Source organism: Manis pentadactyla, chromosome 19, assembly GCF_030020395.1.
Source record: "Manis pentadactyla isolate mManPen7 chromosome 19, mManPen7.hap1, whole genome shotgun sequence".
Taxonomy (NCBI): Eukaryota; Metazoa; Chordata; class Mammalia; order Pholidota; family Manidae; genus Manis; species Manis pentadactyla.
Window position 1 is genome coordinate 29007058 of NC_080037.1, and position 19714 is coordinate 29026771.

At 31.8% G+C, this 19714-nt stretch overlaps 1 protein-coding gene across 3 annotated transcripts in view; it reads left to right on the forward strand.

Moving 5' to 3' along the window:
- Positions 1 to 16827, forward strand: part of CFH (complement factor H) — a 104840-nt gene extending 88013 nt beyond the window's left edge. For 2 of the 3 annotated variants that reach the window (XM_036919696.2, XM_036919697.2), the window contains 11 exons: positions 3846 to 4022; positions 4805 to 4987; positions 5098 to 5277; positions 6781 to 6957; positions 9185 to 9367; positions 9837 to 10046; positions 10372 to 10545; positions 11246 to 11422; positions 12592 to 12765; positions 15789 to 15971; positions 16417 to 16827. In XM_036919696.2, coding sequence (XP_036775591.1) covers positions 3846 to 4022; positions 4805 to 4987; positions 5098 to 5277; positions 6781 to 6957; positions 9185 to 9367; positions 9837 to 10046; positions 10372 to 10545; positions 11246 to 11422; positions 12592 to 12765; positions 15789 to 15971; positions 16417 to 16619 — 2021 coding nt within the window. In that variant the 3' untranslated portion in view covers positions 16620 to 16827. The remainder of the gene's footprint in view (positions 1 to 3845; positions 4023 to 4804; positions 4988 to 5097; positions 5278 to 6780; positions 6958 to 9184; positions 9368 to 9836; positions 10047 to 10371; positions 10546 to 11245; positions 11423 to 12591; positions 12766 to 15788; positions 15972 to 16416) is intronic. The other variant, XM_036919698.2, reaches the window with a different exon arrangement.
- Positions 16828 to 19714: the final 2887 nt, after the last annotated feature.

Below are 19714 nucleotides of genomic sequence, written 5' to 3' on the forward strand. Positions count from 1 at the left end.
AAAGAATGCTACGGAGAGAAGAAAAGATTGAACATAGAGACTTGAGAGAGAGGGTCACACAGTGACTAAAAAGATATGATAGATTTCCTTAGTGGTGTCTAGGGTCCAGGTAAATTTGATTCACTCAAGCTCTCAGCAAACACTTATTATGGGCCAAGATAAAGTGGTGAAAAATTCAAACAGGGTTCTGTCTTTTGAGGGCTTTCACTCCAGGATAAAAAAAAACATATTGAATTAAGCCAAATAATAATATAAAAGTATTCTAAATGCATTTTGTATATAAACTATGTTCAAAGAAACAAAAAAAATCAATGAAACTTAGAAAATAGGACTGTATTGAGTAATATGTTTTATACAAGAAGACTTGTAATAAAAAGGAGTGTTCAAAATCATTCATGAGATAGCCGTCTGTGCAATAACTGAGGCAGCAAAGAACTTAACCTTGTAAAACATTCAAAGATCATAAAGCCTGGATTGACAGGGGAAGAGAGATATAAAATGACATTGGAAGTATAGCAAGGAATGGATCATAAAGACTGGATTTTACTATAACTAAAAGAGGGAAGGTTTTAAGATGATTATTAATTTCTTTTCTGGAATGAGAGGGAGGTTTTGTGAAGTCAGAGCTTTTATAATTTTGAGAAGGCTTTTCTCAAAGAAATACAAAGTCATGAATATACAATTCCCATGGTCTTTCAATGTCACCACATGACAGGAAAATGTGAAGAAGTTAGAGGGACAGGCAAATCAAAACTGATGAGGCTTTCTACTGCAAATCTTATAAACACTTGTGACCTTTAGAACACATTGGCAGGAATTTACCAGCACAGTGTAGGCCTACAGAGATTGAATAAACAAACAGCTTAATATTCTTCTCAAATAACTTACCTCAACCATGTAGCAGAAAATTGCACACAGCCTGGCTGAGACCTGAGATTATCTCATCTGCCCTGGGAGTTCTTTATTTCAGGGAAAAATTTAAAGAACTGTTGTTACCATAAACCACTTAAGGCAAACAGTGTTTATAGCAACCTTAAATAAATGTACACTTCAAAGTAAAAAAATCATACTAACATTTACAAGTATCAGTGCTAGGATTTATGGTTTTGACTTTTAGATAAAGACAAATATCTCTAATTCCAGATGTGCCCTTTCAAACTCTTCTTTAAATCACATTTCTTAGGTCCACATCTTTATATAAATAAAACAGTTGGAAAAGAGCCAACAGCTAAGACCCTTTTTTTTGTTATTTTACAATATGATGAGATAGATAATTTATTTAAAATGAGCACAAAAAAGACACATACAAATAGAATAACTTATTTGTAGAATATTGGAATAGAATTCTAGGAGAAGAATCCCAGTGGTTCTCATTTAAGTGTGATCTTAACAAAGTTACAGAACAATATTGAAACAAAAACAAAAGAAAATTTACTGAGTTATTTTTTTATGTCAATACTTTAAAATTAGTTAACACAACTAATTTTATGATCATGTGTTAATACTTGACTTTTGTGTAGTATTATTCTAATTTTTAAATATCATTTTTAATTTTATAAATTAGCAAGATAGGAAGATTCCAAATAAGAAAAATGCACTCTTTGATAATCTTTAGTATGTAACAAATGTGACATTTTACAAGTCTTAAGGGGTAATTTTATATATTCCTAAATTAAATCAGATTAACAATTTATTAAAAGCTAGTAAAAACTACTAGGTATAATAAGAACAGGTAGCTGTAATCTACAGATTCAATGCAATCCTTATCAAAATACCAACTGCATTCTTCAACAAACTGGAGCAAGTAGTTCTAAAATTCATATGGAACCACAAAAGACCTCAAATAGCCAAAGCAGTCCTGAGAAGGAAAAATAAAGCAGGGGGTATCTCACTTCCCAACTTCACACTCTACTACAAAGCCACAGTAAGCAAGACAATTTGGTACTGGCACAAGAACAGACCCATAGACCAGTGTAACAGAAAGAGAGTCCAGATATTAACCCAAGCATATATGGTCAATTAATATATGATAAAGGTGCCATGGATATACAATGGGGAGATGATAGCCTATTCAACAGCTGGTGTTGGCAAAAGTGGACAGGTACATGCAAGAGAATGAAACTGGATTATTGCCTATCCCCATACACAAAAGTAAACTCAAAATGGATCAAAGACCTGAATGTAAGTCATGAAACCATAAAACTCTTCGAAGACAATATAGGCAAAAATATTCTGAATATAAACATGAGCAACTATTTCCTGAACGCATCTCCTTGAGCAAGGGAAACAAAAGCAAAAATGAATACATGGAACGGTATCAAACTAAAAAGCTTCTGTACAGCAAAGAACACCATCAGTAGAACAAAAAGGTACCCTACAGTATGAGAAAGTATATTCATAAATGACATATCTGATAAGGGGTTGACACCCAAAATATGTAAAGAGCTCATTCACCTCAACAAACAAAAAAGCAAATAAGCCAATTAAAAAATGCGCAGAGGAGCTGAACAGACACTTCTCCAAAGAAGAAATTCAGATGGCCAACAGGCACGTGAAAAGATGCTCCACATCACTAATAATCAGGGAAATGCAAATTAAAACCACCATGAGATATCACCTCACACCAGTTAGGATGGCCACTATTCAAAAGACAAACAATAACAAATGTTGGTGAGGATGTGGAGAAAGGGGAACCCTCCTACACTGCTGGTGGGAATGTAAATTAGTTCAACCATTGTGGAAAGCAGTATGGAAGTTCATCAAAAACATAAAAATAGAAATACCATTTGGCAGAGGAATTCCACTCCTAGGAGTTTACCCTAAGAATGCAGGATCCCAATTTCAAAAATACATGTGCACCCCTATGTTTATTGCAGCACTATTTACAGTAGCCAACAAATGGAAACAACCTAAGTGCCCATCAGTAGATGAATGGATAAAGAATATGTGATATATATGCACAATGGAATATTATTTAACCATAAGAAGAAAAAAATTCTACATTTGCAACAACATGGATGGAGTTAGAGGGTATTGTGCTCAGTGAAACCATGTGGAAAAAGGCAAGTACCAAATGACTCCAGTCATCTGTGGAGTATAAGAACAAAGCAAAAACTGAAGGAACAAAACAGCAGCAGAATCAGAGAACCCAAGAATGGACTAACAGTTACCAAAGGGAAAGGGACTGGGAAGGATGGGTGGGAAGGGAGGGATAAGGGGAATAAGGGGAATTACAATTCACATACATAATGTTGGGGGGGGTACACAGGGAAGGCAGTATAGCACAGAGAAGACAAGTAGTGACTCTATATCCTCTTACTCTGCTGATGAACAGTGACTGTAATGGGGTATGCGGTGGAGACTTGATAATGGGGATGATCTAGTAACCACAATGTTGCTCGTGTAATTGTATATTAATGACACCAAAAAAAAAGAATAAGTAGCTGTATATTATATAAATATTCAGGACTCACAGAATATGCATAGCTATATGATATTGAACATGTTTTCTTTATTTTCTTTTCTGTTTCAGTTTGATAGTTTGAGTTTGATTTCTTCACATATAACATAATATTAATTAAGTGATTTTTAAAGTTTTTCTAACTAAAATGCCTCTTTTGAATGTTCTGTTTCCACAATTTATATTAAACAAAATGGCAATTTTTATGTAACCATACATTTTTAAAGTTGTAGTATTATTTTTTTAATTAATGTGAGAGAATGTAATGTAATCATAATGCCCCTATATATATATATCACACTCAGCCCCTCATTTTTTGTGACACATAAAGTTTACTTTGGCAATGATTAATTATACATTCTCATTAAATTATTTGACCTTTTAGAAAGAGAATGCAAGATTCCCAAAATAGAAAAATACTTAATTGCTGAGCCCAAGAAAGAGAGATATAAAGTTGGAGATGTGCTGAAATTTTCCTGCAGACAAAGACTTACAAGAGTTGGATCAAATTCAATTCAGTGCTACCACTTTGGATGGTCCCCTAATCTTCCAACATGTAAAGGTGCATATTTATCTTACAATTGCTGAAGAAAGAATTAGAACTGTGTTATCAATCTTTTTTCCTTGTCTGAAATTTCTGTTGGCTTCCACTGTGGCTATAATCTAATTCAATATATCCATGAAGAACATGTGTTGGGTACTAAATAACTCAGACTTACTTATTTAAGAATTCAATATCCAGTTATTTATTGGAATATGTAGTGGAAGTATCCATAAATATTTAGAACCCACATAGTGTCTGACAATGGAAGGACTTCTTTTCCTACTTTTCCTTTTGACTGCGATTCCACCATTATTACTGGACATTTTATACAGCATGTACCTTATCTCAAGTTTCACTTACTGTGTCTGAACAATATTCAAGCATTTTACAGTGAAATAATCACATGTATGACTTTAAGTTAAAATATGTTGACCGACTGTTTACCTCAAATGATGGCATTTTTTCAAAAAGCTTTGATAAAAATGTTTCTTTGGAGAATGATTATTGTTAGCATTTGCACAGCCATATTTCTTAGTTGGTTTGCACACATCTTTAGAATATCTAGATTATCAACATTAATTTCTGAGCTTGAATATAATTCCTAATTCACTTTAAGTAATAGAACTGAGAGACATGAATCTGGTGCAAACACCATCCTTCTCTCATTTTTTAAGAAGGCTATAATAAATTGTACTATAAATAATAAACTGATTAAAGAAAAAACTTTCAAACGTTTAACTCAGTTTTTAAGTTGTAAAATAGACACTTTAACCATTATTGACACAATATTTCTCCTATAGGGCAAGTAAAATCATGTGTTCCCCCTCCTCAACTCTCCAATGGGGAAGTTAAAGAAACACAGAAAGAAGAATATAGACATGGTGATGTGGTGGAATATGTTTGCAATCCTAGATTTCTGTTGAAAGGTTTTAATAAAATTCAATGTGTTGATGGAGAATGGACAACCTTGCCTATGTGTATTGGTAATGTATAAAACATTAACATTTAAACTTAAGTGAACACTTTTTGTTTGTAATCATATAAACACATAAATTATATTTTTAAAATAAACATTTTAATGAAATTTTCACAGAGGACAATAGTACCTGTGGAGCTATACCTGGACTTGATCATGGGTATGCTGAGCCCCCCACCCCTCCCCATCATCATGGAGATTCCGTGGAGTTCAACTGCAGGGAAGGATTTACGATGATTGGACACAGATCAATCACATGTACCAGTGGGACATGGACCCAGCTTCCTCAGTGCATTGGTGAGAACTGTACTTCTTAAATTGACACTTAACAAAATTTAATGTTTTTACTGTAAAAATTATATTTGCAACCGTATTTTTGCAATTAAGAGATACTTTTGAAAATGTCAGGTCTTAAATTATAATGACTCCAAACATTTGTTTATAGTTCATTGTGTTTCCACAAGCAAAAAATATAAACTAAAAATGTAAATTCACAATAGAATTTTACAAATCCAGTCTAATTTTTCACTCTTCTCTATATGTTTGTTTTCACCTAATCAACAAAGAAATCCTTTCAGAAATCACAGGTCAATGACAACCACCACCACCACTCCTTTTGATTATAGATTTTCCTTCAGTTACCATCCCTTGGCGAATACTTTGTTTTGTCCTCCTCAACTCTTTGGACAAGTCCAAAAAATTGTGCTAAGTCTTAAGACTCTAGTGTGTTTTGAAATAATATCCTTTATTTTATTCTTTTTTTAAGACTATATTAGAAAATCATTACTTTTCTTTGGCCAATTATTAACAAATCATTAACAAATACTACCAAAAACCTATAATGATACTTTATCAAATTCAAAAAATGCTCCCATTTGCATTGAAGTTTTGAAATATATAGCTAAATTAAAAAAGTTGCTATGGTCCATGTTTAACTCACACTAGAGTCAGAAAAAATTTATTATAGCATTATAATATCACTGGATTATAGGATGATCTGGTGTATAAAATAGCTTCTCAAAGATTCTAAGACTATATATAGAAAACAGGTCACAACTTTAAGTACCAAATTTATTATTGAAGTATAATTGATACACAATATTGTATTGGTTTCAAGTATATAACACAGTGGTTCCACAGTTACACACTTTATTAAATCCTCACCCCAGCTAGTGAAGTTGCTGTTAACACAGAAATATGTTATAGAACCACTGGCTATATTCTTCAAAAGTATCTATCTCTGTCTTTGGTTACCCTGCAAAATATCTGCTTAAATAATCACTTTCTGTACAATATATCTTAGGTGTACATTTCTTGTTATACATTACCTCTCTTGAAAAGGTATATTTAAGCAAGCAATTCCATATGTTCTTTTCCAACAGATAATTGTTTTATTTTAATGCTTTTAAATTGTGGGTTTAAAATAATGTAGAGATGCTTGAGATCAAGAAACAAATGAATTTAGACATTTTCACATATTTCAAGTGTTGTACTAAATAAGTCAGGTGATGACTTTTCACTATGTAGATAATCCAAAACAGTAAAATTATCATGCTCTTTTAATCCACAAAGTGCAGAATGTCTTTACAATGGATATTTTTTCTGAAAGGTAAAGAATAGACATGACTTATGTTCATACATGATAACCCATATCATGCAATATGATCAAAATTGGCTGGTGAGATTTATCGGCATAATTTCTAATTTCATTATACTATTGACTCCATAGCTTTTATTTTGTAGGAGTAGTTGCTTTGATTCTCATCATAGTCTTTTCAAGGGAATATTTTTATTTTATAGCAACAGATGGACTTGAGAAGTGTAAATCTTCAAAATTAATTGTGCATGAGGCAAACCTACCAGCTAAGACTGAATTTGAGCATAACTATAATATAAGTTACAAATGTAGGGGAAAATCAGAATACAAGTACTCAATCTGCATAAATGGAAGATGGGATCCTGAACTAACCTGCACAGGTAAGCTGTTTATATTTTCAGAAATTTATTCTATTTCTTCCTAACTTGTAAAAGTGTTATTGTTGTGTATTTTAAAAATTTAGCTATTTATTATTACAAATAATTTTCAAGCTGAAAGCTAATTTAGAAACTAACCAAAACACTTTCTAAATATTGTGTCATGTGTATTAGTCAGCTATATAACAAACCACCTAGAAAACTTGCTTATGTGATTGTATATTAATGATACCAAAAAAATAAAAGAGCCTAAATAAATTTTAAAAGATTAAAATGTATTCAGTTCTTTTTATTGGCTCATAATATTTTCTGTTTAGGATTGTTCCATTTTCATATAAAAGTTTAGGTTATACTCTATGTATTTGATTAGGTTAAAGTAGTTCAAGGTAAAGTGATCTTCAAATTTATCTGCCTTTTGAAATTTTTTTTATCTAATTGTTCTTTCAGTCAGAGGAAGGCTATGAGTATTGCTAAGTAGGTTTGTGGATTTGTCTATTCCTTTAATTCTCTTTACCTTTGTTTCATGTATATTGATATATTTTTAGATACATACACATTTATGATTGCTTTGTCGCTGTTAATTAACCTTTTTTATAATTATAAAATATTTCTTTATGTTTTTAATACTCCTGTCTTGAAGCCTGTATTTGTCTTATTTAATGTAGTCATTTAATTTAAAACAATTGATCATTTCTATGTGATAAATTCCCAACAAATTTCAAGAAATCAATGCCTTCAAACTCTTATTTCTAAATTAAAAACAAAAATAAAATGAGAGCTAGCTACATACATTATTTATCCACTTCGCAAATCTGGAAAATAAAAGTAAAGCCTGTATCAATGATTTACTAACAGAAAATACTTTAAATAAAATGACAATGATAGCAATACACATTGAGATCTATGGGACACAGCACAAGCACAGATATAGATAGGTCTGAAACATGCTTTTTAAAACAAGGGACAAAACTAAAATAATAGGTATTACAACCTGGGATCTAGAAAAGGACATACACCCAAAAACCTTAGAAGGAAAGAATAACTAAAGCATAAATTATGAGCTAAAAAGAAAGCAAAAACAGTTGATTTGCAGGGAAATTTAGTAGACAGACCAACCTCTGATAAGATTTATCAAGAAATAGTACAAATTAAGATTATTAATACAAAAATGTTTAAACATCAGAGATAGAAGAAAAGAAACTGAAAAAAATGCCAAGAAATTTAAAACAGAAGTAATAAAATACATTTTTAGTGAAATATAACATACTCTTATTGACAGATATAAATAGAAGCTTTGACAGTAAGCATGAATGAAATGTATTCAGTCAAGTATTTCCCTGAATGTAATACAAAATGTTAGACAACTAAAAGGCCTTATAAGACTACTTTGTGCACACTTATGAAATAAGATACAGGATCATATGAGAAAGCAAAACAAGGAATCAGAGAGGTGTCCAAAATCTCCCAACTATTGTCCTTCCAGTTTCCCTTCACTTGAAAGGGCATACTTTGTCTTCAGATTATGAACTGCCATGATAGAGCTGAGGTATCTCAGTTTTATGGGAACTTGAACACAAGTTTACAGAGGAATATTTTATAACATGCTGGTTATGTAACTAAAGCCACGCTGTCAGGTGAATTTCATCGATCTACATATCCCTTAGTAATTCAGGCAAGCTAGTAACAGTGCCTCCAGAAGACTGTTGAACTTTAAGTACACTATGAATCACTAGTGAACACATCTAATTCATGCCTTGGGCAAGAATCTGTATCGAATTACTTGAACATTAACTACATGTAACTGTTCCTATGGCTAATCAGCTTCCATTGGTAGAATCCTTGTGAGGTTTTTAATATAATCCCGCAATACATTTGATCACGGATATCTATAAAAACGATCTTGATATCAGTCTTTCTTTAGTGCCTGTTATTGAGTGAGCAATTCTGTAAGAACATCCTAATGGTTAGAAATAATTAAAATCACTTTTACATAAATTATGCAAGACCAATCACAGATAATAAAAGGAAGTAACTATAAGAAAGGCCATAGAATATAAACCAAATGTCATATATTAAAGTGCCATACAAGGTGAAGAGTATAACACTTAACTATAGACTACAACATTATCATTTAGTCATTTATGATACATTACTTTTTTATTTATTCAATTATCCTCTTGATATTTTAACCTCTGATTTTAATCAAAAAATCTAATTTTAATATTTTTAGAAGTAGAAAAACAATTATGCCCACCTCCACCTCAGATTCCCAATGCTGAAGATATGACAACTACAGTGAATTATTGGGATGGAGAAAAAATACCTGTTTTCTGTCAAGAAAATTATCTAATTCAGGAAGCAGAAGAAATTGTGTGCAAAAATGGAATATGGCAGTCAATCCCACGCTGTGTAGGTAAGGAGTGAATGACCTGCATCATAACATTCTGTCAAATGAAGTTGATGTTCCCCTGTGCTTTGAGTAAATGAGCAAGAGGAAGGCCATTCTTTATATCTATTCCATTTTATCTTGAAGCAATAAGCTACAATCTAGGCATACAAATCATCAGCATTCCTTCATTTCCACTATGAAATAAATACAAACAAAAACCTTGGGGTACTATGTAAATACAGATAAACTTCTGTTTATGCCTATTTTACTCCTCATGATAAATGGACAAACATGAAGGAACATATTGAACAGAAGATAGTAGCATAGATGTTATGGAAATGTATCCCTGCAATTTTCAAATACTTTCTGGATTTTAAAAATTCTGTTTATTCAAATTACCCTTATTTTAAAATCTCAAATAGTATTTGATTCTGTTTTTTCAGTTTAAATATTATATCTGTGCTTGACCCTTTGATCTCTGTTCTTCATATAGAAAAAATCTCATGCTCTCAACCACCTCCTGTAGAGCATGGAACGATTAAATTATCTAGCTCTACAGAAATAAGCAAAGAAACATTTGAACCCAAGCTTTATGCACATGGCACCAAACTAAGTTACATTTGTGAAGATGGTTTCAGGATCTCTGAAGAAGACGGGGTAACATGCCATATGGGAAAATGGAGTTCCCCACCTCAGTGTGTAGGTAAGTACACAAACTGAGAGTCTATTTTCAATACAATTCATTAAAAATAGTCAATTGTCATCAAAATCATGAGACAGAATCCTTTAGATTCTTAAATACACAAAATCACTTACCTCTAAATCATTGTTATTTTACCAAATACATTTATTAAATCAAATGAATCTTATTTTTAATTTCATTGTTTCGTTATAGAATTACTTTTAATTCTGGGATTTAAAAAAATTAAAACTGGATATGTGATCAATTTAAACCTACCTATTCATATAGATATTGATATACATAGGTATACATATGCGAATATTCATATTCTGTCATTTTATTTTAGGACTTCCTTGTGAACCACCACCTTTGATTCCGCACAGTGTTTTATCTCACAAGTTAGACAATTACCAATATGGAGAAGAAGTTACATACAACTGTGCTGAAGGTTTTGGGATTGATGGACCTGCATCTATAAAATGTTTAGGAGAAAAATGGTCCCATCCACCAGAATGCAAAAGTATAGTATATTTCATTTTGTTCTAAGGCTGATAAATATACTTAGTTCAGAGCACAAATGGTAAAAATATGAAACTAAGCAGTAATTCTAGAATTTAACAAGGCATGTCTGAAAAGTCCTGGATTCTGGTAGAGAATTAATAGCCCTAGTATAATAAGTTTGACGACATGAGCTAAATGATCTCACTTTAATGTCATTTTCTGTGCACTTTGGAATCCTCTGACATATATTCTCAAATTTCTCATCTCTATGCATATTATCATAGTGGACCCCTGTTCATCAATCTCATCATTATTCAATTTATTGTTAATCAGTTATCTCCTCATAAATATATAATTTTGTAAGATATTTCACATAATTAAAGGTAACAGATTTTGACAGAATCAAAAGAATAGAAAATATACACAGTTTAGATGTATATGTTCCTTAGAGCAAAAAGGAATTTGAATGCAAGAAGTATGGTTTCAAGTATTACATATATCCATATCTTTTCAGGCTTTTACTATCAGCATTCCCATGTTATACTTTTGATAAATGTAGAACCATTCAATGTAATTGAATGAAAATTTTTTCAGACTGTCAGAAAATTATTGTACAATATTCATTGGTTTGATATGTACCCATTATTCTAGAATATAGTTATTAGCTATTATATATTTTTAAAGATTTACTGAACAAGTACATGTTATTTTTCTTTCAGAAATGGATTGCTCTGGCTTACCAAGCTTTGATAATGCTATACTCATAGGCCCAAAGAAGGAATCATATAAGTCAGGAGAACAAGTGGCTTATGAATGTCCAATGTATTACCAATTGGATGGGTCCAATACTGTGCAGTGTATTAAGAAGAAATGGATAGGAAGGCCAACATGCAGAGGTACTTCAGTGAAATTTTAAAATTTTATTTATAAAACTGTCTTAACTAATATAGAATTGCCTTTAGCATCATTAAAAAAATGGACATAGATTTTTTTTTTTGGCCTGGTCAAAGAAGGTTGTACTTCACATTAAGGGTTGAACTTATGTACTCAGTGGTTAATCTTATAACCCAGTAACCCTCAAATTATGGTTCCTGAAATAGCAGCATTAACATCTTCTAGAAAATTGTTAGGAATAAAAATTAACAGGTCAAATATGAATATTCGTTTGATTTTTATACTTGATTTATGTAAGAACTTGTTCGTTATGCTTCAGAAGATTGGAGACTGTTGAGAATTAGGCTTGGGGTTGATTAATGATTGTGCATTGAGTCCCCTATACAGAATTTTATTGTTGTTAACAACCATTTGATCAATAAATATGAGAGATGCCCTCTCAAAAAAAAAAATTAACAGGCTTATTTTGGACTTACTGAATCAAAAACTTTGAATACAACCCCAAAATTATTTTTAGCAATTCCCAAGAGATTCTTTCTACATCTCCTGTTTAGGTCCTTTGATTAATCATCTTCAATTATGGTATTCTTCCAAGAGTGTTAAGTCTTGATTTATTCTCTAAGGAATAACCTGTTGTTTTTATTTGTCAGGGGGTCTAAAACTATAACTCATAAACAGAAGATTGTAAACCAAATTCTGATGCCAAATAGGTTTTTACTATGATTTTGTTGTGGTTTATTAAAAATTCATTTTGATTTATATAATTTATAATACAGATTTTACTAAATTCAGAGTCCACAAAAACTCAATTTCACTGGCCTAAAAAATGTCTATCAACCTTCTAGTGAAGGATGCAAGAGGGAGTTTAAAGTATAGAAGCCTAAATAAGATTGAAGTTTTTTAATGTTCTTAAAAATATTATTTAGAAATATTTAAAACAGTTTACTATTTAAAAGTTATTAAAATTCTAAAATTACTTTAAAATTTAAAATTAGAAAACTGCTCTCCTTTTCCTCAAACTTAATGTAAACTTCTCAAAATTAGCAGTCTTAGTGACAAATTAGCTATTGATCTTTTTTAAATCCCTCTTGAAATATATTTTGAATCCTATTTGATAATTTGCTACTCAAAATGATCATTACACTGTAGATATTTTTTTCTTTCTCTTCAGATGTTTCCTGTATGAACCCACCCAGAGTGGAAAATGCTGTGATACCAAATGAGTCTCAAAGGTACCTGTCTGGTGACAGAGTACGGTATGAATGCACAAAACCTTTTGACCTGTTTGGGGAAGAAGAAGTGATGTGTTTAAATGGAACCTGGACACAACCACCTATGTGCAAAGGTAAAATATCTTAATTCTTCCCAAATTTTAAAAGACATTAGGGACAAAATATTTTAATAAAAATGTATAACAAAGTAGTTCTTATGGAATAATTTCTTAATACAAAGAAAATGATGGCACTTATAATTTAATTCTTTGGTGGACTGAAATAAATAATATATGGTGTATTTATTTAATAAATAAATACATTTTAGACAGTTGGATTCATGGAAAATCCCTTAACTTAAGCATGAAGACACTCAGTTATTTCCTGAGAGATAAATGTATTAAAGATATATTAAGGACATGTGACAGCCCTATGAAATTCCACTCTGGATTTCATGCAATAAGCAGCCCAGGCATGAACGTATAGTATGGGATAAATTTGGGCTTCTTCAGCATATGGGTTATTTTTAAAGGTTTGCTACTACCTGAGCTCATCCAGGAAATTATTGTATACATATTTGGTTATAGGACACTCCAGTATTTAGAGTTCAGGAATTAAGGGGAGTCAACAAAGGAGATATATAACCCAGTAATCCTCAAATTATGGTTCCTGATATAGCAGCATTAATATCTTCTAGAAAATTGTTAGAAATAAAAATTAACAGGTCAAATATGAATATTCGAATTTTAGCCACTTTAGTTTTTCAAATTAACTTTTGCATGGTAGATAGTTTTTCCAGTCCTTTACTTTAAGCCTGCCTATGTTTTCATATTTGAAGAGAGTTTCTTGAAAACAACATATAGTTGAGTCTTGTTTATGTGTCCATCCTGTCATTTTCAGTCTTTTAACTTGAGTATTTAGACTTTTTACATTTAAAGTAATTATTAGTGTATTAGGGACTATGTCAGCCATTTTGTTATTTGTTTTGCATGTTTTCACCATTTATCATTCCTGTTTCCTTTTCCTGCCTTCCCTATGGATTTTTTTGAACACTTAAAAATAATTTTATTTTGATATATCTGTATTGTTTTTGAATATATCTCCTTATAATTTTATTGGTGATTGCTCTAGGTATTAAGACATACATTTGTAGCTTATCACTCATTTCTGGTATTGAAATTTTACAACTTCAAATGAAATATGGAAACCTTACTTCTACTTAGATGCATTTACTCTCCCCACACTTCAAACATAAATGTCTTAGGTACTTTCCTCTACTTTCGTTGAGCACCATATCAAATGGTATAATTTTGCATGAACATTAAACATAATTTAATGAACTCATAAGGAAAAAGATTCTTTTATAATGTTTACCCCCATTGTCAATTCCTTTGGTTATTCTTCATTCCTTAAGTCTCTTAATCTTCCTTCTGTTATCCTTTTTGTCTATTTGAAGATTTCCACTTATTTTTATTAATTTTTATAAATTCAATTGTTCATTCTTTCTTCCTGAAGTCTCAGGATTCCTTTTGTTACCCTTTCCTTTCTATTTGAAGAGTGTTTTTAAGCAATTCCTTAATAATATGTCTGCCCTAGACAGATTCTCTTAGTTTTCATTTGTCTGGGAGGTTTGAATAATTTCTATCTAGCTCCTTTTGAGATTTTTTCATTTTCTTCTGTTTTCAGCAGTTTGATTATGCTGTAACTTGGCATGAATTTCTTTGGGTTTCTCCTGTTTGGAATTCATTCACCTTTCTTACTATGTAGGTTTATGCCTTATGCCAAAGTGTGAAACTTTTAGCCATTACTTCTTAATTTTTTCTTCCATCTCTAACCCCTTTCTTTTCTCTTTCTGCTGTCCAGTCTCTGCTATCTTCCCACAAGTCCCTGAAGCTCTGTCTATTTTGTTTTGTTTTGTTTTCAATCTATTTTTAAAGAGTAATTTGTTTTGTTCTAGCTTCAAGTTTATCTTATGTCACCTGCAATCTATTATTGGGGCCATCCAGTGAATAGTTTTTACTCTGTTATTATATTTTTCAGGCTTATAATTTCCACCACATTTTTTAAAACCATTGTCACATAATTCCAACATCTGTGTCATCTCAATGTTGTCTTCTATTGATTGTTTTTTCTCTTTTGAGATTTTCCTTGGTGCTTAGTATAACTCTTTCAATTGTATTCAGGATACTTTGGGTATTATGTTTGAAGACTTTAGATTTCTATTGAAATCTTGTATAGATCAGGCCTCCATTACACCACCCAGCCTTCCTACTTGGCCCCCACTGGCATCACAGGAAAAGAAGAGAAGTCTGGTCCCCTCGTGGTGTGGGTAGAAGTCTAGGTTGTCTAAGGCTTTATCTATGAGTTTCTTCCAGAGTAATTCAGGTATTACAAAAAATGTTTCTTTCCTGATAAGCTGCTCCTTTCCTGGGCCTTTGGTGAGAGAGCAGGCTCTTGGGAGATTTATTTGCCCAAAGTTGACATCATTTCTGGGTTACAGTTTTCTTTGGTGTCTAGTCCAGGATACAAAGAAGGCAAACATGAAAGCCCGAACAGCTTGCTGCAATGTGATTTCTTAATTCCAAGGTCCTTAAGCAGACTGACTTCTTCTCTACATCTTTCATACATCTCTAATGTTGGTTCAGGATTTTAACTTAGCAGATGGTATAAACAGAAATATTTGTACTTCATCTTGTCCAGAACAGGAAGCCAGCAATTCCCTTTCCCATCTTATAAATTCGTAATTCTTTGAATTTTGTTAAAGGAGTCATGTCTTTGTAGTAGAAATCAAAATCAATAAAAAATGACTAAAGATACAATAGATGCTGCCATATGTTGTATATAAAAACAAAATTTTTTTTCTGTTTATCTTAGCTATCCATCTGCCCAGGATATATTCACTAAGAGAAACATCTTTTAGTACCGGAATACTGCAAAGCAGACATATTTCTTAATGTTTTATGTGTGCTTTCATGTAGGTGAAGCAAGTGCTTAAAATAGGACTCATTTTCAGTGATTAAAATTTCAGTGAATCATTTCTGTCATCAGAAATCAGTAGTTTTTGTGTTATATTACATATTATGCTGTAGTTTTATTTGCTTTGTTTAACCTGTGTTTTTCTTTGGTCTTTCAATAAATTAAATAACATATTTTTTAGATTCTAAAGGGAAATGTGGACCCCCTCCACCTATTGACAATGGAGATATTACCTCATTCCCATTACCGGTGTATGCTCCAGAATCAACAGTGGAGTATCAATGCCAATCCTTTTATGAACTTCAGGGAAACAGGAATATAATATGTAGGAATGGAGAATGGTCAGAACCACCAAAATGCTTAGGTAAATATTTAAATATTCTCATGGATCCTGAGAAAATCATTATAATGAGTATGATGTCTTGCTGTTTATGGTAGAATTTTCAAGGGTACCAACAAGTAACCATTGTTGAATGCTTGACTACCAGCACTAGTATGTGAGGGAATAGAAAAATCATTGTTTAAGTAACAAAAGAGTCCTTAATGAACAATCTTCATATGATAATTGACATTATGAATCTTTAATTATAATATTTAATTATCACACATTAAACATGGTACCTCATTTTTACATCATTAATAATTTTAAATGTTTTGTCTACATGATAGATTTTAAATGAGTTGATTTGGAAAAGGTGCTGAGAATGAGGTCCTGAACCCGTGTAGATGATTCTACTTCAAAGTCTGAAATTCTGTGGAAAATATTTGTAAACTACTTAATGCTTTATGTTCATATCTTTAACCTTCAGATGCATGTATAATTTCAGAAGAAATCATGGAAAAACATAACATTCAGTTACGATGGCGTTACCAGAAAAAAATTTATTCTAAAACAGATGACACTGTTGAATTTATGTGTAAACATGGATATCGTATAAAGTCACCTCTTCATACATTTCGAGTAACTTGTCAGGAAGGGAAACTGTTATATCCCACTTGTGTAAAAAAATGATGGCTAAATCGCAGTCATATATTTTGTACATTTATTCAAATTTTTCATTATTGACCCAATTATTGTTTATTTTTTCAAGTACCACTTAACTCATTTTTATTCATAAATCAGATTTGTGTTAAATGTTATGTGGATGATGTAATTATAATCTGAAAGATGAATGAATCACTCTTTGAAAGCACATCATTAAAAACTTGGCAAACCAAAATGCTATGCGTCTTATTCATAGAACATCTAAGGAAATGAGTTAGATGCAGTCACTTCAGAACCTAGTTCCATCCATCATTCTCCTGTCTTTCTCAAAACTTTCTCCATGACTTCTTAGTCTTTCTGAAGCTTCCTAATTCAAATGAAATGAAAAAAGTTTTTCACCATCTTCAAAATAGTCTCAATTCACAAACACACAAAAACTTGATTATGTCATATCTTTAATAGTAGTAAGATGTACTTATTACTTACTTTTGCTTATCTATCAATAGATCAATACATACCAAAAAATGATGAAACCGTGATCTTCTACAAAGCCTATGTAGCACCTATAATTCAAACAAATCATAAAGAGAATTTAGAATTTAATTGGGTGCACAACCCATTATCAAGTAAAAACACATACACACTTGGTTCACAAGCTCCTTGAGAACCAACGGATGTAACCTGAAACCTGTGTCCCATACATGAAGGACAGGGAGAGAGCAAAGAAAGAGGGAGGCCACTCCACACTGCTAGGCAGCATGTTCACTAAACACTTACACCTGAGATTTGTCTTGGGAGGCTGCAGGGTGAGTAGCTCTCCGCACCCACCTACCAAATTCTCAGGTTTTATAGAAGCCTTACCTGGATTCAGCCATGTATACGGTCCATAAGATCTCAACACCACTTCACTGTCTCAAGGCTATGTCTTGATGCAGTCTCTGGGAGGGGGAAAGTCCAGCAGAAACCACATTGCAAGTATGGGAGGGTTGAAGAGCTTCTGATTGCTTGGGGTCCAGCACACAGTGTCAACGGGTGGTCACATCTTCTCAAGGATGTTCACCAACACGTACACACACACAATTAACACTGAATAAATGTTAATAGAACAAAGAGTGGCAGAGTATTTAGAGATAACTGTAGTTGAATTTAGAGATAATGAATTGAGACTCAATGTTTAACTCCTTTATACATATCTATATTCTCCGATTTCTCTATCTTTAATACTACCACCTTTGAATCACAAGAATGTTATTTTAAAATAAAGATATATAAAAAAAAATACATGTTAAGAGATATAAAGCCCTCTGTAGTAATGATGTTTAGATCTAATAATATTTTCAAGATTTTGCTGGTATAGAGGGTTTTGGAAATATCCAACAGGAGTCTAAAATTTGACTTTTATCTCCATACATTACAAATGACATAATTAGTTAAAATCAGTTGACCATAATTAACATTTCAATTTTTACAAAAACCTGAAAACTTTAAGATGAAAATAAAGATACAAATAATTAAGTTAAAAATATTTTAAGTTGGTATCTTATTACTTAATTTCACATCAAGCCAAGTGGCATTCTTAGCATTAGAAGCCTGGCTGTCACTAGGGGAGCCCATTTATCTGAATCTGAACCTCTAGTGACAGCCAGATCCCCCACATTGAAAGGTGGACTGTTACAACTGGCAGCATCTTTGCTGTTCATATTAGCGTTTGTGAATATACTACCTGTCCAAACCCTTCACTTAATGTTGGTGGAATCTATTTGTGAAACTAGCCTGAAATCAATTATTTCATTGTTGGCTATAAAAAAAGTGATTTTTACAATCAACTCTATCATTTTTCTGAATATTTAAATGATCATTTTTGTGTAAAAACAAGTATTGATTTACCAGCTCTGTTTAACTTAAGCTTGCCCCTGAGATTTCATAAATCTTTAATTTTTCCCTTTAATTTCCAATTTTTTGGAGTAAGGACTTGGCATAATAGTGACCTTCCATGATGGTCTGAAAGATAATTTTTCTTTCTTTTGTTAAAATGTATCAGCACACATTCATGAATTTTTATTTAATTTGTCACAATCAATTACACTAATTATTCTTTGAAGTTCAAATTATCCCAAATTTGACGAGTGGGTGCCTCTTGAAACTGGCTCCTGATTGATTTGATATGCCTCCATTAGTCCTTGAGCATTTATTTTCTTTTTAACACAACATGATGCTCCAGGCCTATGTACGCTTCCACTGCCCCCTACAGCCTAATCAGATATCTTTCCAAAAAGGTGTGATTTTCTTCATTCTGGAATAATGTTTAGAATCCAAGAATTGTGTTATTGGTGCTAGATGGGAGTGATCAATTCTGTTTAAATGTCTTTATTTCCAGGGTCTTGTGGTGTCAGAGATTTGAAATAGAAATAAAATTCTTAATTCATTAGTTCTTATTGGATTTTGCAATTCAATTTTAGTAATACATGGTTAAAAATGTTTTAACACATTTCTTTTTAGTTATATGTTTACTTACTTAAATATAATGTCCTTATACTTCGATATTCATGAAGATAACATCAAGAGTATAATGCAAACATTATTATTAGCAATTAAACTACTAAACAAAGTTTAAAATGCCTTTGCATTTATTTGACCCAGAATATTCAACTCTAAATGTAAATACTTTCTTCAAAAAAGATTTGAAATAATTTTAATCTCTGGCTGGATCATTACTAAATTAAGAGTATTACATTTATTTGCATTAGTATTTTTTTTTCAATTTTAGACTTTGCTGCTTTTTTTAGTCTAACTTTTTTTTTTGAGAGGGCATCTCATATTTATTGATCAAATGGTTGTTAACAACAATAAAATTCTGTATAGGGGACTCAATGCACAATCATTAATCAACTCCAAGCCTAATTCTCAACAGTCTCCAATCTTTTGAAGCATAACGAATAAGTTCTTACATGGTGAACAGTGCAAGGGCAGTCATATCACAGAAACTTTCAGTTTTGATCACGCATCATGAACTATAAACAATCAGGTCAAATATGATTATTCATTTGATTTTTATACTTGATTTAAATGTGAATCCCACATTTCTCCATTATTATTATTATTATTATTATTAATAAAATGCT